This window comes from Lemur catta, chromosome 2, assembly GCF_020740605.2.
Source record: "Lemur catta isolate mLemCat1 chromosome 2, mLemCat1.pri, whole genome shotgun sequence".
In the NCBI taxonomy this organism is placed as follows: domain Eukaryota; kingdom Metazoa; phylum Chordata; class Mammalia; order Primates; family Lemuridae; genus Lemur; species Lemur catta.
The window spans coordinates 94,013,467-94,031,360 of NC_059129.1; the positions used below are offsets into that span (position 1 = coordinate 94,013,467).

Genomic DNA, 17,894 nt, shown 5'->3' on the forward strand with positions numbered 1-17,894 from the left:
CAACACTGGCCCTTCCTAGATGAGATATCTGAAAATAAATCCATACATCTTCCACACATTTGGAGACACAAGGTTATAAATAAATAGAAGGAAGACATATAATCAGTGAGGTGATGACCACCCGGCATTATCAAAACATTCTTTGCAGGTTGGTGCTGAAATTCTCAGGCAATACATCTACACTCTGTGCTTGCATTATTTGGGCCCCCTCCCTTTCTGTCTTGTTTTGCAAATTATTATATAGTGGAGTTTTTCAGGAATTTTCCAGGCATTCTAGATTAAGTGGTCCCAAAAAGCAGAATTAAAAAGAGTACTCTTAAAGGTGACATCTAATTGTTCACCCTTCTCTTTCCCTAACCAAAAACGTCTATTTTAAGTAAAAATGATTAAAGACCTTACCCTAAAATCATGCATCCATGCCTATTTTATATCTGCTTTGCCACAAATGTTACACACATTCTCTGATCAATTACAGCTTTTGAGGAGCCACCCCCAAAGACCCCTTGTCTCATTCTCTAAACTGTATTGAGTACCAGAAAATATACTTTTTAAATTTCTGTTTCCTATGATTTGTAATGTATATATCAGTACAGCAGTATATACATATACAGCAGTGTATACATATATACATATGTATAGATCATAAATAAACACATTGAGGGGCGTGCTCAGAAAGTTTTACTGACGGGGTGAATGAGCACAAAGGTTTGGAGCCCACCGCCTAACAGGAGTGATTTGGTGCGTCTCCAAACATTCAAAGGACTTCTCTAAAACAAAAGGTACATTACTTTGTACATTTCATATTTATAAAATGGAAAATATGTGCCACAAACACTTTCGAGAGACGGGAAGGAAATTCCAAAATCAGAGGAGTAAACATATTGGGACCAGCCCATCTAAAAGGGGCTTTTTTCCAAGATCCCAGGCCTAGCTTCAGGTGGGGCAATCCAGGGGCACAAGAATAGAAGTTAAGATAAACATTATTTCAATGCTTTCTGCACCTGCCACTTGTATAGCCATGAACATCCTTCCCCACATAGTTTGCTTTTTATCTATAAATCTGTACTTTTCATAATTTTTGTAAGATGCCACCACCTAGAAAACTTTCAGTATGGCTGACACATCCCTACCCCAATCGGTTGCTTGAAACCCTGGCGTTTGTTACTGTTTCCTTCTCTCCTCCCACTCAGGGAAAATCTAACACCAACCACATGAAGGACTCAGACCCCCATTGTCCCAACCATCACCATGGAGAACTTTATCACACTCAACAACACTGAGTTATCAGACATTTGGCATGATGTAGATCACTGGGGAAAAAAACCTATGTTTACAATAAGCATGATCTGATCCCACAAGGCTTATTACTCGAGGGAAAATCGTTTCGACAGGAGTAACATAAACATGTCACCCCGACTAAAGCAGAGATCCGTCAAAATTTGAGCACTGTCTTTAGTCTTATTGCTGTGAAAAACTTTCAGATATAATTTGTTAAAGGTAAAAATACAACCGTTTAGGCGTGGTGCATGTTTTAATCACCAAGCATGATCTCTAGTTGGAAGGTAGAAGCAAATATGAAAATCACTTTCAATTCTGAAATATTAAAGCGGAAAGTCCATAGATTGTCTTTGTAAAAGAGGAGAGAGTAAATATCCAGAGTCTTCCTCTTTTCTAGCCCTCCTATGAACAATTATATTATGTTCCCTCTGCTATATGCTTGGCTGCTGTGAATTAACATGGCAATTCGGAAGCTGGATCCTATATTTTAAAAAACTATGGAGTAATTTTTTTGATAAAATGGTAAAAAAGGAGAAAAAGTTTAAACATTACTGATAAATGAAAGTTACTCTATTCCAGAGCAACAAAATAAAAATAAATAAATAAAAATAAATGCTTACCAATAGGGGGTAGGAGGTGAATTAGTCACATTTAGTAATACTACTTTTTATAAAATTAATTGATTATGATAGATATATATTGCTCTACAGTTTGTGGATTGTTCACAAATGCAAGATGGCCATTAAGTTCATGGCTGAAATGATTTAGTTGTGTACAGAACACCAAAGTACTGTATCCACCTTTTACCCTAGATGACTTGTTTCCCCGCTGAAATGATCAGGAGCGTGGTGCTGGCTATACCATGTCCATAAGTGATTTGCTTTATTATTGCAATGGTCCCCTTAATTCGTCTACCAACTTGACAATTTAAGGCAATAATGATCAGGAAATTTGAGCATCCTAATTTGTCATGGTCTAGCCAGCAGCAGGAGTTTTTGAGAGTCTAGGTTCGGGGACAAGTTCTGTGCTGTGGCAAGAGCCAGAATGTTGAGGAGGTCACACTATCAGCTCCAAAACACCTGAGTCCCTTTCCTTTAAGCTATATTTCATTATCCTCCATAACCATCTTTAAGAGGCAAGCCAATTTGTTGCTGAGTCCAGCAATCTTATCTTAAAGATTAAGGAAACTTAAACATCTTTAAGATATTCTTGAAAGTCAAGGACCAAAAACCTAAATTCCTGGTAAGGAACTCAAATGAGGAAAACATCCCACATATGTTTGCTTCTACCCCTGGACCCGAGCAAGAGTCCTACCGGCAAGAGACATCTCTCTGCACACCCACCAAGGGGATCCTTTCAAACTTGGCAACCTTCATCCAGACCACTTGAATAAAGGTCAAGCTCTTCACAATCATATGCAGCTGATCCCTGGAACTGTTAAAAATGGGTTGCCAGAGCTCAGCATTTAAACTCAGAAGTATTTGTCACTCAATACACTTTCCTCAGTTCTTGTGCGACTTGCACACAAAGGAGAACAAAGGATCCTGGATTATCATAGTCAGGAACAATAAAAACAACTTCACTCTATTTAAAAAAGAAAAAAAAGGAAGAGGGATAACCTGAGTTGTTCCCTATCAACAAAAGGCACCAACCTTTTATTGGAAGTACACTCAATCATTGCTCTATGAATGAAGGAAGGAATACAGGAAAACCTGATTGTGCAGATCTGTCTCCTATAAGGAAAAATCCAGCCTGTTCTGTCCCACCTGAAGCCCCAGGCCAGTTGGCCTCCCATGCAGAAGTGCAGGGTTTCAGGGCTGCAATGAAGCTCACTTGGCCCTGAATACATTTTGATAAGTCAACTTTCTGAGTGGTTAAGAGATAAACAACTATAACAACAACAATGAAACCTTATCAAAATTTCAAACCTCTCAAAATGATATTTTCTCAAACAATGTTAAGACAGCTCTTCTTTCTTCCCTTCTGTCACTCAAGACATACCAAATGCGGACAATAACAGAGATTACTTTTGCTCACACGTCCCATACCAATATCTCCTCTCTGTACATGTTAAAGACAAGAACAAACACTGTCAACAGTAACATTTAAAGATTCTTTGGAACAAGACTTCTTCAATGGGGATCCATGAACCCCCTAAGAATCAATCCATGGATAATTTCAGGAGGTCTTTAAATCTCCTGAATTTATATGTAAAATTTTATGTATTTGCATATATGTGTTTTGGGGGTATGGGGTATAGGACTTTCATTAGATTAGCAATGGAGTCCCTGACAGAAAAAATAAAAATTAAAAATCACTATTTCATAGTGTGTGGCTGACTTTCTGAGCTTATCTTTTCCATGCAGCCTTCAGAAGAAGGAAATGATGAGTGCTTTGTCTTTAGAGGAAGAGACTATAATGAGCTGGGAAAGCTTCATGCAGAACTGAGGAAGCTGGGCCTTGCGAGATGAGGATGATTTGGCCAGTGGAGACGAGGATAGGGCATTTCAAGAGAGGGATTGGCAGGAGCAGAGGCCCAGAGGTGGGGGGCATGTGAAGCTTGCTTAGGCAACGGCAAAGTATCGACCTGACTGTCCTCGGTGGCTCTCGCGGAAGAGCCATGGGAGACTAGGAGAATAAAGAAGTGAGTATACCAGGCTCTAAGGAGTAGCCCCTATCCTGAGGCAATGTGGCACCCCACCAGGGCCAGAGAGCTTTCTAGAAAGATTACTCCAGTGATGGTGGGTGAGATGGATCAAGGAAGTGGCCAAGCACATAAAAGAGGCTATTGCAGAATTTTAGGCAAAAGAGGATGCCCTGAAATCAGAGTTCTATGTCTGTTCTGTTTGTCACTCTGTACCCAGTGTAGATCAGGGCCAGGCACAGGGTAGGTGCTCGGTAAATAATGAGTGAGGGATGGACATGCATTCTTTAAAGAAAGAATGAAGAGTGTTGGCGTTTGGAAAATCCATCTTGCTATTATTCACAGAGCCTAGCAGTGCCTCGCACAGAGCAAACACTGAAGAAAGGTCTCTTGAACCGGCCTGAACCAGGCTGACTAGACATGAGGATGAGAGTGAGGGAGGATTCCAAGCACACTCTGAGAGAGGCTGGGGTGTGGGGGTTCTAGGAACATGGAGTGACTTCCCAGAGAGCATGGGTTTTATAAGAAAATCAAGCCAAGATGGTATAGTGGAAGTAACCACCTAGGGCAAGGTGAAAGACCTCAGTTCTGGGTCCTGCCCTTCAAATAACTATGTATGTGACACTGAGCCAATATGGGGCTTCCTAGAGCTAATCCTCAGCCCAGCTATATATTTCCATGATTCTATACTTTCTCGCAAACAAATCCAGGCAAGACCCATGAAACTAAAATCCTTAGCACTTCCCTTCCTTGAACCCTAGCTGTTTCACAAAAACATTTCCTAATGGCTTAGTATGCATGGGCAGGGCTCACAGGAGGACTAGACTGCAGTAGTGATTCAAGTCTGAGTTGTTCTAAGTCTGTGATCAGTCTGCTGGGTGGCCCATGGCTTTGGTGGTGTTACTATTCACAATTCATTATGTAACAACAACAAAATGGTAAACTCTAACAATATAGATGATCTCTGCATAAATTCATATTGTCCTTATGTCTGTTCTGATGGATAGTAAAGCATGCTGCTGCTGCTCATTAATCCTGGCGAGTGGGGGCGGGATGCGGGTAAAGGGAGGCAGATACGGGGCAGAATTTATTTGCACAACGCCAAGTATAAAAGAACAGGTGGCTCGTGGGTGTTTTGTCCAACCCAAAACATCTGTTAACATTATCAAGTTACTTTCCAGCAAAAAAGAAAGACAGAAGTTGAGCAAGTGAGCCAGATAACCAAAATGTCTCCTAATTTCTTGCTGTTGTTTTTTCTTGTAAGTAGCACCAGTACATCAAATTGGAGAACAATTCAAATCTGGGTAGCTTAAGAATGAAGTACATAAAATTAAAGCTCTCCCAATAAAAACCTACACCATGGTGATTTGTCTTGGTCATTTTGTTCCCATAACCCATCTTGGGGAAGTAAAGCTGGGGTATATTCTAGTATTCTAAATTGAGTTGACACCTACAAAATGTTGAGTGCCCAGTTGCAAGCCATCAGGCCAGTATCCAAGACTCCAAGTGGCAATGTCCATTCACGAACCTGTGGGAGGTACCTGGATGGAATGTATTGTTTTACAACTTCACTTTGAAAACTGGCTCTCCATACATTGCCCTCCAAGTAATGCAAAATTAAAAAAAAAAAAGATATATGACTCTACATACTCATAACTTAATCATTCTTGGAGTGAAAATGCATCACACTTGGTGCTATACAGTAAGAATAAACTGTAGGAAAAATTTCAAATACATTTCTTTGCAGCTAAGGGTGGGGAAAGGGCAACTCGAGTCTTTGTGGAAACAGATCTACAGTCCACCTGTTCATCATATTTACTTTGCAGTCCAAGAGTTTCCCTAGTCACACAGAAGTGCCACCAGCTGGCCTTAGAACACACTTGCCAGAGAGAGGGGAGGCAAACAGCCCTCCCAAGTGCTGTTGGACACTCAAACCAAGCTGATTCATTCACATCTCCCCACATTCTCATCAGGCCTCTTAAATAGGAATGGCTACAATAAGATATTAACAGTTAAATTTTCCATGGAGTAAGAATTTCTAACTTAGGGTATCTCATCATTTATTCCCAGATACATATGCCCTACACAATTGCTTAATTGACAAACTCAAAAACTCTCCCCCCTTTATCTCTTTGTGAATCCACAGTAGTCTTTTAAGATTGCTTAGCAAAAGCTATATTCCAAGAGGGTTTTTTCAAGTAAAGTGTGTGAAATTCTCAGAAGTTCCCATCTTTTAAGAAGTGCCTCTTTAACCCCATAACGAGCAATCCTTACCCAGTAAGTCAGAGCAAAGTAGTTCTGTTTGCAATTGTAAATCTTAACCCTGGCTCTCCTAGCCCAAGTCCACAGCCATCACTCAGGGTCTTTCCCCCATATTTCCCTGGAAAACGTTCTAAGTCAACAAAAACTATGTCTTCGAAGATAACAGTGCCTTCGCAAATACAGGTAACCTAAGAGTTCATGTGTTCTATGGGGAGGGAGAGGGGGACAGGGAAAGGATAGAAGGAACATTGAGATTTGTCCTTGGCCTTGCCCTCCTCTCACTGGGCAATGGCTGAAAACACCAGGAAAGTTGCATTAATAAAACTGCATATAGTCTATCACTGCACGGAGTGCTTTGATACAAGTGACATGATCCTCTTCCTACTTCATCTTTTCAATACATCTTTGCAAGGTTTGTTTTCAAAAAGATATCACAAGTTGGCAAGCTTCTGCTTACAAAAACCAATAAAATACTTCCCCCCTCACCTCTATTAAACCCACCATATTCCTGAGATTTATTCTCTCCACATAAATCAAACACAGGCAACTTAACACTCCGGAGTCAACAAAGAACAACATTCCAGTGTGAGTTCAGGCAATGAAAGGAACACTTTTCTGCAAATAACACAGTAGACTTGAAGACCATTTGTCGCTGTTGATGATTTGTAGAAATATTTCCAATGTTCTTTCAACAAAAGATTTTGATTCGAGCAAGATCACAAAGAGGAATGATGGCAAAGTCCTAACAGTGCCTTTGTGTGTGTTTCATCTGATCGGCCTTTACAAGTGACTGTGGTGGTTGTTGCCTGGACAGGAAATCCTTTGCCCTAAAATCTTCACACATACAAAGCGCAATAAAGAATAAAATGTCGTGTTGATGTCGCACCACTTCCAAGAGGTTTAAAGCACTGTACGAATGTTACCACGTGAATCCCCACAACACCCCTGTGAGGTAGGTAGGTGGAGAGTATTGTCATCCCCACTTTACAGGTGGGAGAAATGAGGCACACAATAGTTAAGGGACTTGCTCAAAATCACACAGCTGTCACTGGCAGGGTTAGAATAAAACTTATACTGATTAGCACCTAGCACAGTGCTTTGCACATAGTAGGTGTTCACTGAATATCTGTGAATTTTATTTGACTTATGTCTCAACATACAATATACACACATAAAGTACAAGCAGCCACCGTAAAACATTTATCTCCTGCATTTTTTCTGATATCTCTCATTACTTCAAACCCTGGTGGATAAAGGAGGTTCAAGAATCCATCTCGCAACTAAGCCCTCAGGGTGAAGAGGATCAACATAAGCACTCTAAGTTGACAACCCTCTCATTCACCTGCTCTACCACACAATATTAGTTTTCTAATGAAAACAAAAATGGATTTCAGGAACCATGCTGACATGTTTTTTTTTTTTTTGCCTGTTTGTTTTAAATGGAGCCATCTGAATGGTTCTGTGTATTGTTTGTACAAAAAAGAAATAAGGCGGCTATAGTCCAGGTAGCATGTGAAAACTGTGCCAAGCACGAAGATTTCCTCCCAGCTCAGCTGGATTTCTACCTGGGAAACTGGACTGACCCCAGGGAGTGGCAGCTCCAGAGGGAGAGGGTCAGCGAGGCCGGACGTCACTTGCACTGTTCGTGGTCTGTGTAGTCATCCATGTCCACGTCAGAATCAAAGAGCGAGTGTCCGGTGAAATCTGTGTCTGGGGTCCTGGAAAAACTGTTCTCTGCTCCCTCATCTTCAAAGGTCTCTGTCCTTGAGTAAAAGCTAAAATCCAGCAGGGGGGTGTGGGTTTTGCTGCCTTCACTGCTCTCCTCAGACTCATAGATGGTGTTGTCATCATCGTGGTGCCACTCCGGCCAGAATTTCCGCCTTATCCTCTCACAGTACATGGCGAGGTTGATCAGCTCACCTGTGGGGCAGTAAGGAAAGCACGGATTAGTTCTCAAACGCAACACTCTGCCAGCGCTAAGGTCTCAATGGCTGTGTCCCCGCCAAATTCAAGTGTTGAAATCCTAACCCCCACGGTGACGGCATTGGGAGGTAGGGCTTTGGCAGGTGATTAGGTTACAGGGCAGAGCCCTCGTGAATGGGACCAGTGCCCTTACAAAAGAGGTCCCAGAGAGCTGCCCTGCCCCTGCCACCGTGTGAGGACACAGAGACAAGGCACCATCTAGGAACCAGGAAGCAGACCCTCCCCAGACACCCGATCTCCCAGCCTCCAGAACTGTGAGAAATAAATTTTGTTTTTACAAGCAACCTACTTTATGGTATTTTGTTATAGCAACCCAAATAAACAAAGCCACTTTGCTTTCTGGGAAATTTAAAATAATGGGGCAGGGTAGACATTAGCAGTGTTTTTCCACAAAGCTACTGTCGAAATATTTAGATTTTTATGCGCATAATGAAGGTGAGTGAGAAAAGTTAAATTCAGTGCGTGGGCTGAATGGAAGGAAGAAGCGAGTCCTATGGTGATGAGAAGTAGTTTATCCAAACGGCAGATAAGCTGCTGTCATCTGGCTTTGTGAAGCATTTTGTTATTTTATGTTTGCATATCAAGAGAACTAATACTGTGATTAGTTCACATTTAAATTTATATTCCATGAAAATACACCAACTGTGGCTTGCATGAAGTCAGTCAGAGGTAATCATTCATTCCACAAATTTTTGTAGTGTTCTTATGGGCTGTGTACTATGCCAAATAGTTGAAAAGAGTTACGTGAGGATAAAATCTTTGCCCTAAATAATCCATAAAATGGATAACTCAGAACTGTCTTTATAGATAAGAGTGCCTGCAAACACATTTAAAACAGATATTTTTAATAAATAAAATTAAATTAAACAGCCGTACCCATGATTGGGCTCCCACTCAGTCACTGGTCTACTTTTTCATGTGAATCCAAAGAACATTTGTGCTAAGTCACTATCATTCCCTAGGCATTTGTCTGAAACATAACACAGTATGTGGCCTTCTTTTCCTAATTCCAAATGAAAAATAAAGAGGAAGAATTTTTTCTTTTGATCCACCAGATGGCAACATTGCTTACAAATACATGATTTGCCACTATCTCTTATAGCACATTATTACCCTAAGAATAGTCTTTGGATGTTTATTCTTTTAAGTTACATAAACTATTCACTTATTATGTAGGAAATCCATGCTTTATTGCAGAAAATTAGAAAACACAGATAAGCAAAAAAAAAAGAATTACCAATAATCTCTTTCCCCATAACATTTTCATTTATATTCTTCCAGAAATTTATGCATTTATATATACATTTACATATATTTACTTTGGCTATATAGGATTTATTATAAACTCTGTTTCCTATCCTACTTTTCCCACCAAACCACATATAGTGAATATCTTTGAATTTCACACTATGATCACCAAAATTGCCTAGTATGTCCTTATATGGACATACCATAGCTTCATTTTTTGTTTCTACCAATCCCCATCATAGATCATTTATGCTGTTTCTACATTAATAGCTCTGTTGGTTATGGTCTGTAACTACTCTATTTTATTTTATTTTTCTATTAAAGAAAATAATATATTCTCATTTTGGAAAATTAGAAGTCTGTATACAGAAACAGTATAAATACATAAAAAAGAAAATAAAAAGCACTTATGACCTCACCCATCCAAGATAATCATAGCTAACATTTTGGTGTAACTTCTTTCAGTATTTTTTCTATTTATTTACTGCCATTATTATTACCTATTATCTCCAGTAACATTATTGTAAACGCGTTCCCATGTCACTAAAATTTTTCAGAACCTGATTGCTGCTTTACTCACATGAACACATCCCCTACAAAAAATAAAAGGCAAATCCTCCTGCTTCATGGATCCTGTAAACCAGTGGACTTGTATTGGTTCCAGGTCACCGTTTTCCGTCTTCTCAGATCGTAACAGCTCAACTCACACTATGCAAAAGTCCATCCCGATAACCCGCTACGAGAAGATGTTTGTATACATGCTCAGGAGCCAGAAGCTCGGAAGTCACCATCATTGCCCCTTTTGAGGAGACGCCGCATGCAAAACCTTCACTTACTGTCTCCCTCAGGGAAACAACCATGAAACTCCTCACCAGGTACTGCTGCCAATCACAGGTAACCAACAAGTGGATAAACACGTGGGGGCAGCAGCAAGAGGAAAGAAAAAAATCCAATGGGGGAAGTACAGAGACATCGAAGATGACTTATGGTCACTTCACGGTAGACCTGGCGACAGCCCTGTTTAACTCAACAGAATCCATTCCCAGACAGCCAGAATCTATTCACAAGACCCACGGGATCTGTGACTCTATCCACTTCTTTGGTAGCTTTTCTTTCTACAGCCTTGTTTCTTTACTTTTCTTCCAGAAAGGCTGCCTCCTTTGTGACCGCATGACAGTAATACCACCTCAATGTGCAATATAAACATTAATCATAATAGCAAATACTTATATGGTCCTTACTTTACAAGGGCTTTACTTATCTGTTGAATCCATATTAACTCCCTTAGTCCTCATGCTCTAACCACGACTCTCGCCTGTCTACTGATGAGCTGACAGGCTGGCCTAATAGCTTTGCGCTACCTGGCATGGAGTATTTTTCTGTGATTCTTCCTGGAGTGTTAAAAATTGTGAAGGAACAGATGTCACTCCTTACTGGCAGTGATCAGTCATGAAAGAAGTGATCATTCCATCACGCAGCTGAGAAAGGGTTTGCTTTGATGAGCAGGGGCTTGGAGCCCATGCACCCCTCCTCATACCCTGCTCCAATAAAACGAGTGAAACAAAGAATGACACCTAGGCTGGGCGCGGTGGCTCATGCCTGTAATCCTAGCCCTCTGGGAGGCTGAGGCGAGTGGATCGCTCGAGGTCAGGAGTTCAAGACCAGCCTGAGTGAGACCCCGTCTCTACTAAAAATAGAAATAAATTATCTGGACAACTAAAAATATATATAGAAAAAAAAAATTAGCCGGGCATGGTGGCACATGCCTATAGTCCCAGCTACTCAGGAGGCTGAGGCAGGAGGATCGCTTAAGCCCAGGAGTTTGAGGTTGCTGTGAGCTAGGCTGACGCCACGGCACTCACTCTAGCCCGGGCAACAGAGCGAGACTCTGTCTCAAAAAAAAAAAAAAGAATGACACCTATAGCTGGGTTCTACCTTTATCTAGCTTTGCCCATCCCCTCCTGCGCTTAGATTCTCCGTCAGCTGACCCACTCAACATGTCACCAACCCAAAGAATAGGAAAAGTTGGCAGTAGAAACAGGTTGTGTGGAGTGTGTGTGTGTGTGTGTGTGTGTTAACATAAATGCCCATACTGAAGATGAAAACTTTGTGAAGTGATAGAAAAACTGCATTTCTTCCAAGCATACTCAACAATCAGATAACAATTTCATCCACTAGACAGGTAAAAAGTCTGACACGGTACAACACTAACTAGCATGTGGGGGCTCAGGCATTGCACGACATAGCTGTGGGGAAAGCATAAATGGCTATGACCTTTTTTGGAAAGTAATCTGATCTTATCTATTGAAATTTTAAATGTATGTATCTATTGGTCCAGGAGTCCACTTTTAGTACTCTATTCACCTAAAATAAAACCATCAGTAGGTCAATATATATGTACATGGATGTCAAATGGAGTGTTATATATCAGCAAAAAAAAAAAAAGTTAGAAACAGCCTGAATGTCCATCAATAGGGATTGATCGAATAAATTACGATGTAGCCATTCTACAGAATATTGAACAGCTGTTAAAAAAATATGAGTTAAGTGAAAAAAGCAAGTTATAGAGTAATGCATATAGTATAATTCCATTGTTTGGTTTAAAAACAGTAAAAAACAAATAAACCAAAACATTTAGATATGTATACGTACATTTGTATATGAAAAAGAAAGGCACAGGAGGATTCACATTAAACCTTTAACACTAATTATCCCATGGGGGTGATACTGGACATGGAGGAGGGAAAGGTCATAAATTTTTAGACCATACCTGTGTGACTCAACTTATTGTGACTATCATGGATTACTTTGTTAATATAAAAATCCAATAAAATAAATTAGTAATAAGAAAAGTGACGGTCTCAGACAACTTGAGAGGATATTTATCAGAAAGCTGAATGCCTCTCTACCCAGAGGACAGCCCCAGACAGAATAAAGAGCCTTTGCTCTTAGAGTTTCACAAATGGAAATATCTTCTACTGCTTTTTGAAAAAAATGACTAGCTTTATTTTCCTGTGTCACTCTAATTTCTCTAATAATCAAAAACATTTTGCACAGTGTGACACTGAAAACACTGTCAACCAGACCCAGAATCCGGGACTAAGTTTCTCCCAGCTGCCAATCATGCATGGCAGGAACGGGAGGGAGGGAGAAGCCTGCCAGCATCTCCGGCACCACCTGCCAGCCCTTGGTCGTGAACCAGCAAATATTTGGAAAACACAGGGCCAACATCCAAATACACTCATTTGCTCTGCAGGTATTAACTCAGCACCTCCCTGTTCCAGACCCACGCTCGGTGCTAACTATACCTTTGGTTGCTCCCTTTAGCATTTGTCATGCAGGCATATAGGATGCTGAGCATCTCCTCTTCAGAAAAGTTCCTTAGCGTTGGCTCTTTGGCCTAGGGGTATGATTCTCGCTTTGAGTGCTAGAAAGTTGCTAATACACTTGACTACTGTAATAGGGACACCCTACACATCCTTGAAGCTGGAGGACATTAATTCACAGATCTCAAAATACAAAGACCCACAAAGGTCATTTGATCCAGCCCTGTCCTAAGATCCAAATTCCCCCACAACAACCTCTTCCAGAACACTTCCTTCCAGACAGAGGAGAGTAAGAGTGCAGGAGTGAGGATATACGTACTTTTTTTTCAAGGAGATCCAACATTTTTTCCTTTTTAATCTATTGAATAATAACCAAAAAAGACACCCACATACAATAAATAATGTTAGTGAAAGTTGCCAGATGAGGTTTTTCTTAGAACACAGAAGGCTGGGTTTCTTGCTAACTCAGAAGATAGTGTTAGACTTTCAATATGGCTCTAGAGGGCAGGCAGATGCACTGCAGGGCTCTTTCCCCTTCATTGTTTGAATTTCACTTTTCTCAGCTTTCTTATGTTCTCCACATCTGTTTTAAGGAGTGCCCCAATCCACATGCAATTCTCTAATAAGGACACCCTGATTAAAATATCAAATCCGACTCCACATTAGAAGGTTGCTGATAATAAAACTCAGATTTTTTTAGTATAAAAAATGGCAAAAATTTCAAAATACATTATATTCAACCCTAATCAAGAAACAAAAATTAAGAGGTGCTTTCAAACTTTGTTTGTGAGAATGTAACTTGCTATAATCTTTCTAGAAAGCAATTTAGCCATGTAGACCAAAAGCTTATACCCTTTGAGGGAGTAATTACCTAACTAGGAATTTAGCATAGGGAAATAACCAGACATGAGCAGGAGTATATATTTATAACAATATTCACTTTAGAATATTAGTAAAAGTTATTTGAAACAACCTACAAGTCCAGAAAAAGATCAATCACATAAATTACAATGTAGCCATAGGGTAGGATATTATACAACTACTAAAAATACTGTTTTCAAGAATATTTCAAAGGAAATGGCCAAAAAAATACAATTAATTTTAAAACTTCAGGTTATAACTATATCAACATTATACTTCCATTTAAAAAATATATGCATACTTATACTTGATAAAAGGTGAGGATGCAGACCACAGTATTAGCAGTAGCTCTCTGCGGCTAGTGGGGTCACAAGTTATTTTTTATTCTTTTAAAACTTTTCTATGTTTTCTAAGTTTTCTTCAGTAAGCATGTAATAACTTGTGTTTACATCTATATCTAGATAGATAGATAGATAGATAGATACACACATATGTATATTCAAAGTCTGTCTTGAACATTCAAAAGTCTGTCTTTGGAAGCAGGCTAGGGAGGAATAAGAAAAAATTTAAAAATTTTAAAAATAAATAAAACAAAAGTCTGTCCTCTTACTCATCTAAATTAAGGAGAATTTCTTACTATTTCTAGATCATTCCAGAAGTAGTTGTATGGCTTTCTAAATAATATCAAGGACCAAAAAACTAATAATCATCCACACACACTCACACATGAGGCAAGGCGATGCTGTCTGTTCCAAAGCAAAGGCAGAAAACCGCCTGATTTAAACCATTCACACTCCTGGGGTTGAGCCAGTTCTAAATTACCCAGTTTGTTTCTACCTATCCCTTCTCTTGTTACTTCCTGGGAAAGAGAACAAAAGCAGGGAAAGAGGTTGACAGTAGTTTGGCTGCATGTTAACAGCTCCAATCAAAAGTTTAGAAGGCACTAGGCGCAGAGGCTGGTAATCCTGTAATCCCAGCAGCTTGGGAGCCTGAGGCAGAAGGATCTCCTGAGGCCAGGAGTTCAAGACCAGCCTGGCAATATAGTAAGACCCTGTCTCTATGAAAAATACAAAAATTAGCCAGGTGTGGTGGTGCACACCTGTAGTCAAGGCTGAGGCTGGAGGATCATGTGAGCCCAGAAGTTTGAGGTAGCGGTGAGCTATGATGACACCACTGCACTCTAGCCAGAGCAACAGAGTGAGACCCTGTCTCAAAAAAAAAAAAAAAAAGAGAGAGAGAGAATGAGATTTAGAAGGGGTATGGAACTAAAGCCTAAAATGGGATTTAGAGATCTGTGGGCCAGGTGTGGTGGCTCACCTTTGTAATCCTACACTTTGGGAGGCCAAGGTGGGAGGATCACTTGAGCCCAGGAGTTCAAGAGCAGTTTGAGCAACATAGTGAGACACTACCTCTGTCAAAAAAAAAAAAAAAATCACAGAGATCTCTGTGGACTTTAATAATTCATGCTACATGAGTCCCCAGGGAGAACTGGAAACTGCTTAAGAACAAAAACACATGCAACTCGATGCCAAAAGCCCCTCACAGATGATGGTATTGGATTCCCAGATGTATGTCTTGGAGTAGAGCCCAAAATCAATCCCTCAGAAAGGCTGATCATTTCTTTAAAAAGAACACTAAATGCCTCAAGTCCTTTCAGGAAATCATAGAGAAAAGGGCCAAGACATAAATAAACAAAAGATGCTCCATTTCTCCAAGAAGGTATGCTACAGAGTCTGCGAGTTCTACTGATAATGGGTCTCTAAATACTTCTAAGTAACAGGTGACCACAATAGTGTGTGCATGTGTGTGCACACTCACATGCCTGTGTGCGTGCTCATGTGCACGTATGCACATGCACATGTGTGTGTGTGTACGGATGTGTTCGGGTGAAGCGTAGGTGCACGTGTACAAGTGAGTGGGGTGTGTATGGAGTATGTGAGTAGACGTGGGTGTGTACACGTGAGTGTGGAGGGATGGTGTGGTGGACAATGGGGGGAGTGGAGTAGAAAGTAATAGGAATAGAGAATGGGCATAAAACACAGCCCTAAATGAACTAAGAGGAATCAATAGCTTTTAGACTACCATGGAAACTCTGATTAAAATAAAGGAAAATCAATATTTTAAATGCCACAAACATCAACATGATAATATAATTTAGAGAAGTTCCAATGTATCACAAAACAAGGAACATCTTCATAATGATCACTTAGGAAGTTAAGTGTTGGTCCATACTATCCCTAGTCTCACTCAGCTGAACTTCTGGAAGACATTCAATCAATGCTCGATCCATCCCAACCAAGTCTGGTAACATATCTGGAACCCTTCCCCACCAATAAGAGGATCTGGTGAGTGATGCTGGGGTCCTCAGCCTCGTCTAAACTCTTGGACGTGCACGCAGGTGGATGCACACATGCACGCACGCACGCACACACACAAAGCCACAGGCTCTACCACCCTCCCCACCCATCCACCCATGACCACAACACATGATTGCTCACCTGCCTGTTTCTTGTATGATTCTGCCTTGCTTGGTTCCATGCATCCATCCACCTATCCATCCTCCCATCCAATTTATTAAGAGTGTTCTATGCGCTGTTCCACTGATGATCTCATGTTCTCCCCGGCCTGCTCAGTTAGGCATAAACACATTGCTTAACCCTATCAATCCCCTTCCCCAAACCTAAATACTGAACTTTGACTTCACATCCCCAGCCCCCAGGCACTTGCTTAGACTGCTTTGAATGGAAGATGACTTTAAACAGTCCCCACCCACCTATGCAGTATCCCAGGGGCCCTAGCTACCATGTACAGATGCTCCACAACTTACATGGGGTTTACACCCTGATAAATTCATCACAAGTTAAAAATATCCTAAGTCAAAAATGCATTTAATACCTCTAATCTACCAAACATCAAAGCTTAGCTTAGCCTATATTTAACGAGCTCAGGCCACTTATTAGCCTACAGTTGGGCAACATGATCTGGCCACACGGTGTTGTAGAGCATTGTCTGTTTGTTCACCTTTGTGAATGTGTGGCTGACTAGGAGCTATGGCTCACTGCCACTGCCCAATGTCACAAGAAAATATCATACCACATATAACTAGCCCTGGAGAAGATCAAAATTCAAAGTATGGTTCCTCCTGAATGAGTACTGTTTTTGCAGTATCTTAAAATTGAAAAATCCTAAGTCAAACTACTACAAGTCAGGGATCATCTGTATATCCCACCACCTCACTCCACCACACACACATACATGTACACCAAGATCTGGTCCCTTGCACATCAACCTGAGGTGAGCTATCTTTCTCTAGCCTGTTGCCACCATGAATTTTACTCCTAAAGGGGAACCATCATACACTGTTGGTAGGAATGTAAATTAGTGCAACCACTATGGAGAACAGTATGGAGATTCCTCAAAAACCTGAAAATAGAACTACCATAGGACCCAGCAATCCCACTGCTGGGTATATATCCAAAGGAGGGAAAATCAGGACATTAAAAAGATATCTGTACTCCCATGTTTATTGTAGCACTATTCAGAATAACCAAGATTTGGAATCAACCTAAGTTTCCATCAGTGGATAAATGGATGAAGAAATTTTGGTGCATATACACAATGGAATATTATATGGCCACAAAAAAGAATGAAATTCTGCCATTTGCAACAATATGGATGGAACTGGAGAATATTATCTTAAGTGAAATAAGCCAAGAACAGACAAATCTTACATGTTCTCACTCACATGTGGGAGCTAAATATTAAAGCAATTGATCTCATGGAGACAGACAGTAGAATGATGGCTACCAGAGGGGGCGAAGTATAGCAGGGAGGGGGGAATAAACTGGGGATAGTTAATGGGTACAGAAATATAGTTAGATAGTTAGATAAAATGAACCATATTTGATAGCACAACAAAGTGACTATAATCAACATTAAGTGAAGGGTACACTTTAAAATAACTAAAAGAGTAGAATTAGAATGTTCCTAACACAAAGAAATGATAATTTCTGCAGTGATGGATATTCCAATTACCCTGATTTGATTAATTCACATTATATACCTGTATCGAAACATCACATATACCCTATAAAGATATATGACTATTATGAACCCATAATAATAATTTTATACACACACACACACACACACAGAAAAAAAAGAAGAATTTTCTCCTACCATCCCCACCCTCACCCCACACATGCACATTCATCCCCTAACTCTGGTCTCATTTATCCCCACTTACTACTTTCTCTCCTCCTTTCTCTTGTAATTCAGACAGGCCTTGCAAC

The 17,894-nt window shown here is 40.3% G+C and overlaps 1 protein-coding gene across 1 annotated transcript in view; it reads right to left on the reverse strand.

The window, feature by feature from the left end:
• Nucleotides 1–7,305: 7,305 nt before the first annotated feature.
• The window catches only part of FAXC (failed axon connections homolog, metaxin like GST domain containing), a 64,130-nt gene continuing 53,541 nt past the window's right edge, over nucleotides 7,306–17,894 (reverse strand). The window contains exon 6 of the mRNA XM_045544059.1: nucleotides 7,306–8,104. Coding sequence (XP_045400015.1) covers nucleotides 7,815–8,104 — 290 coding nt within the window. The 3' untranslated portion in view covers nucleotides 7,306–7,814. The remainder of the gene's footprint in view (nucleotides 8,105–17,894) is intronic.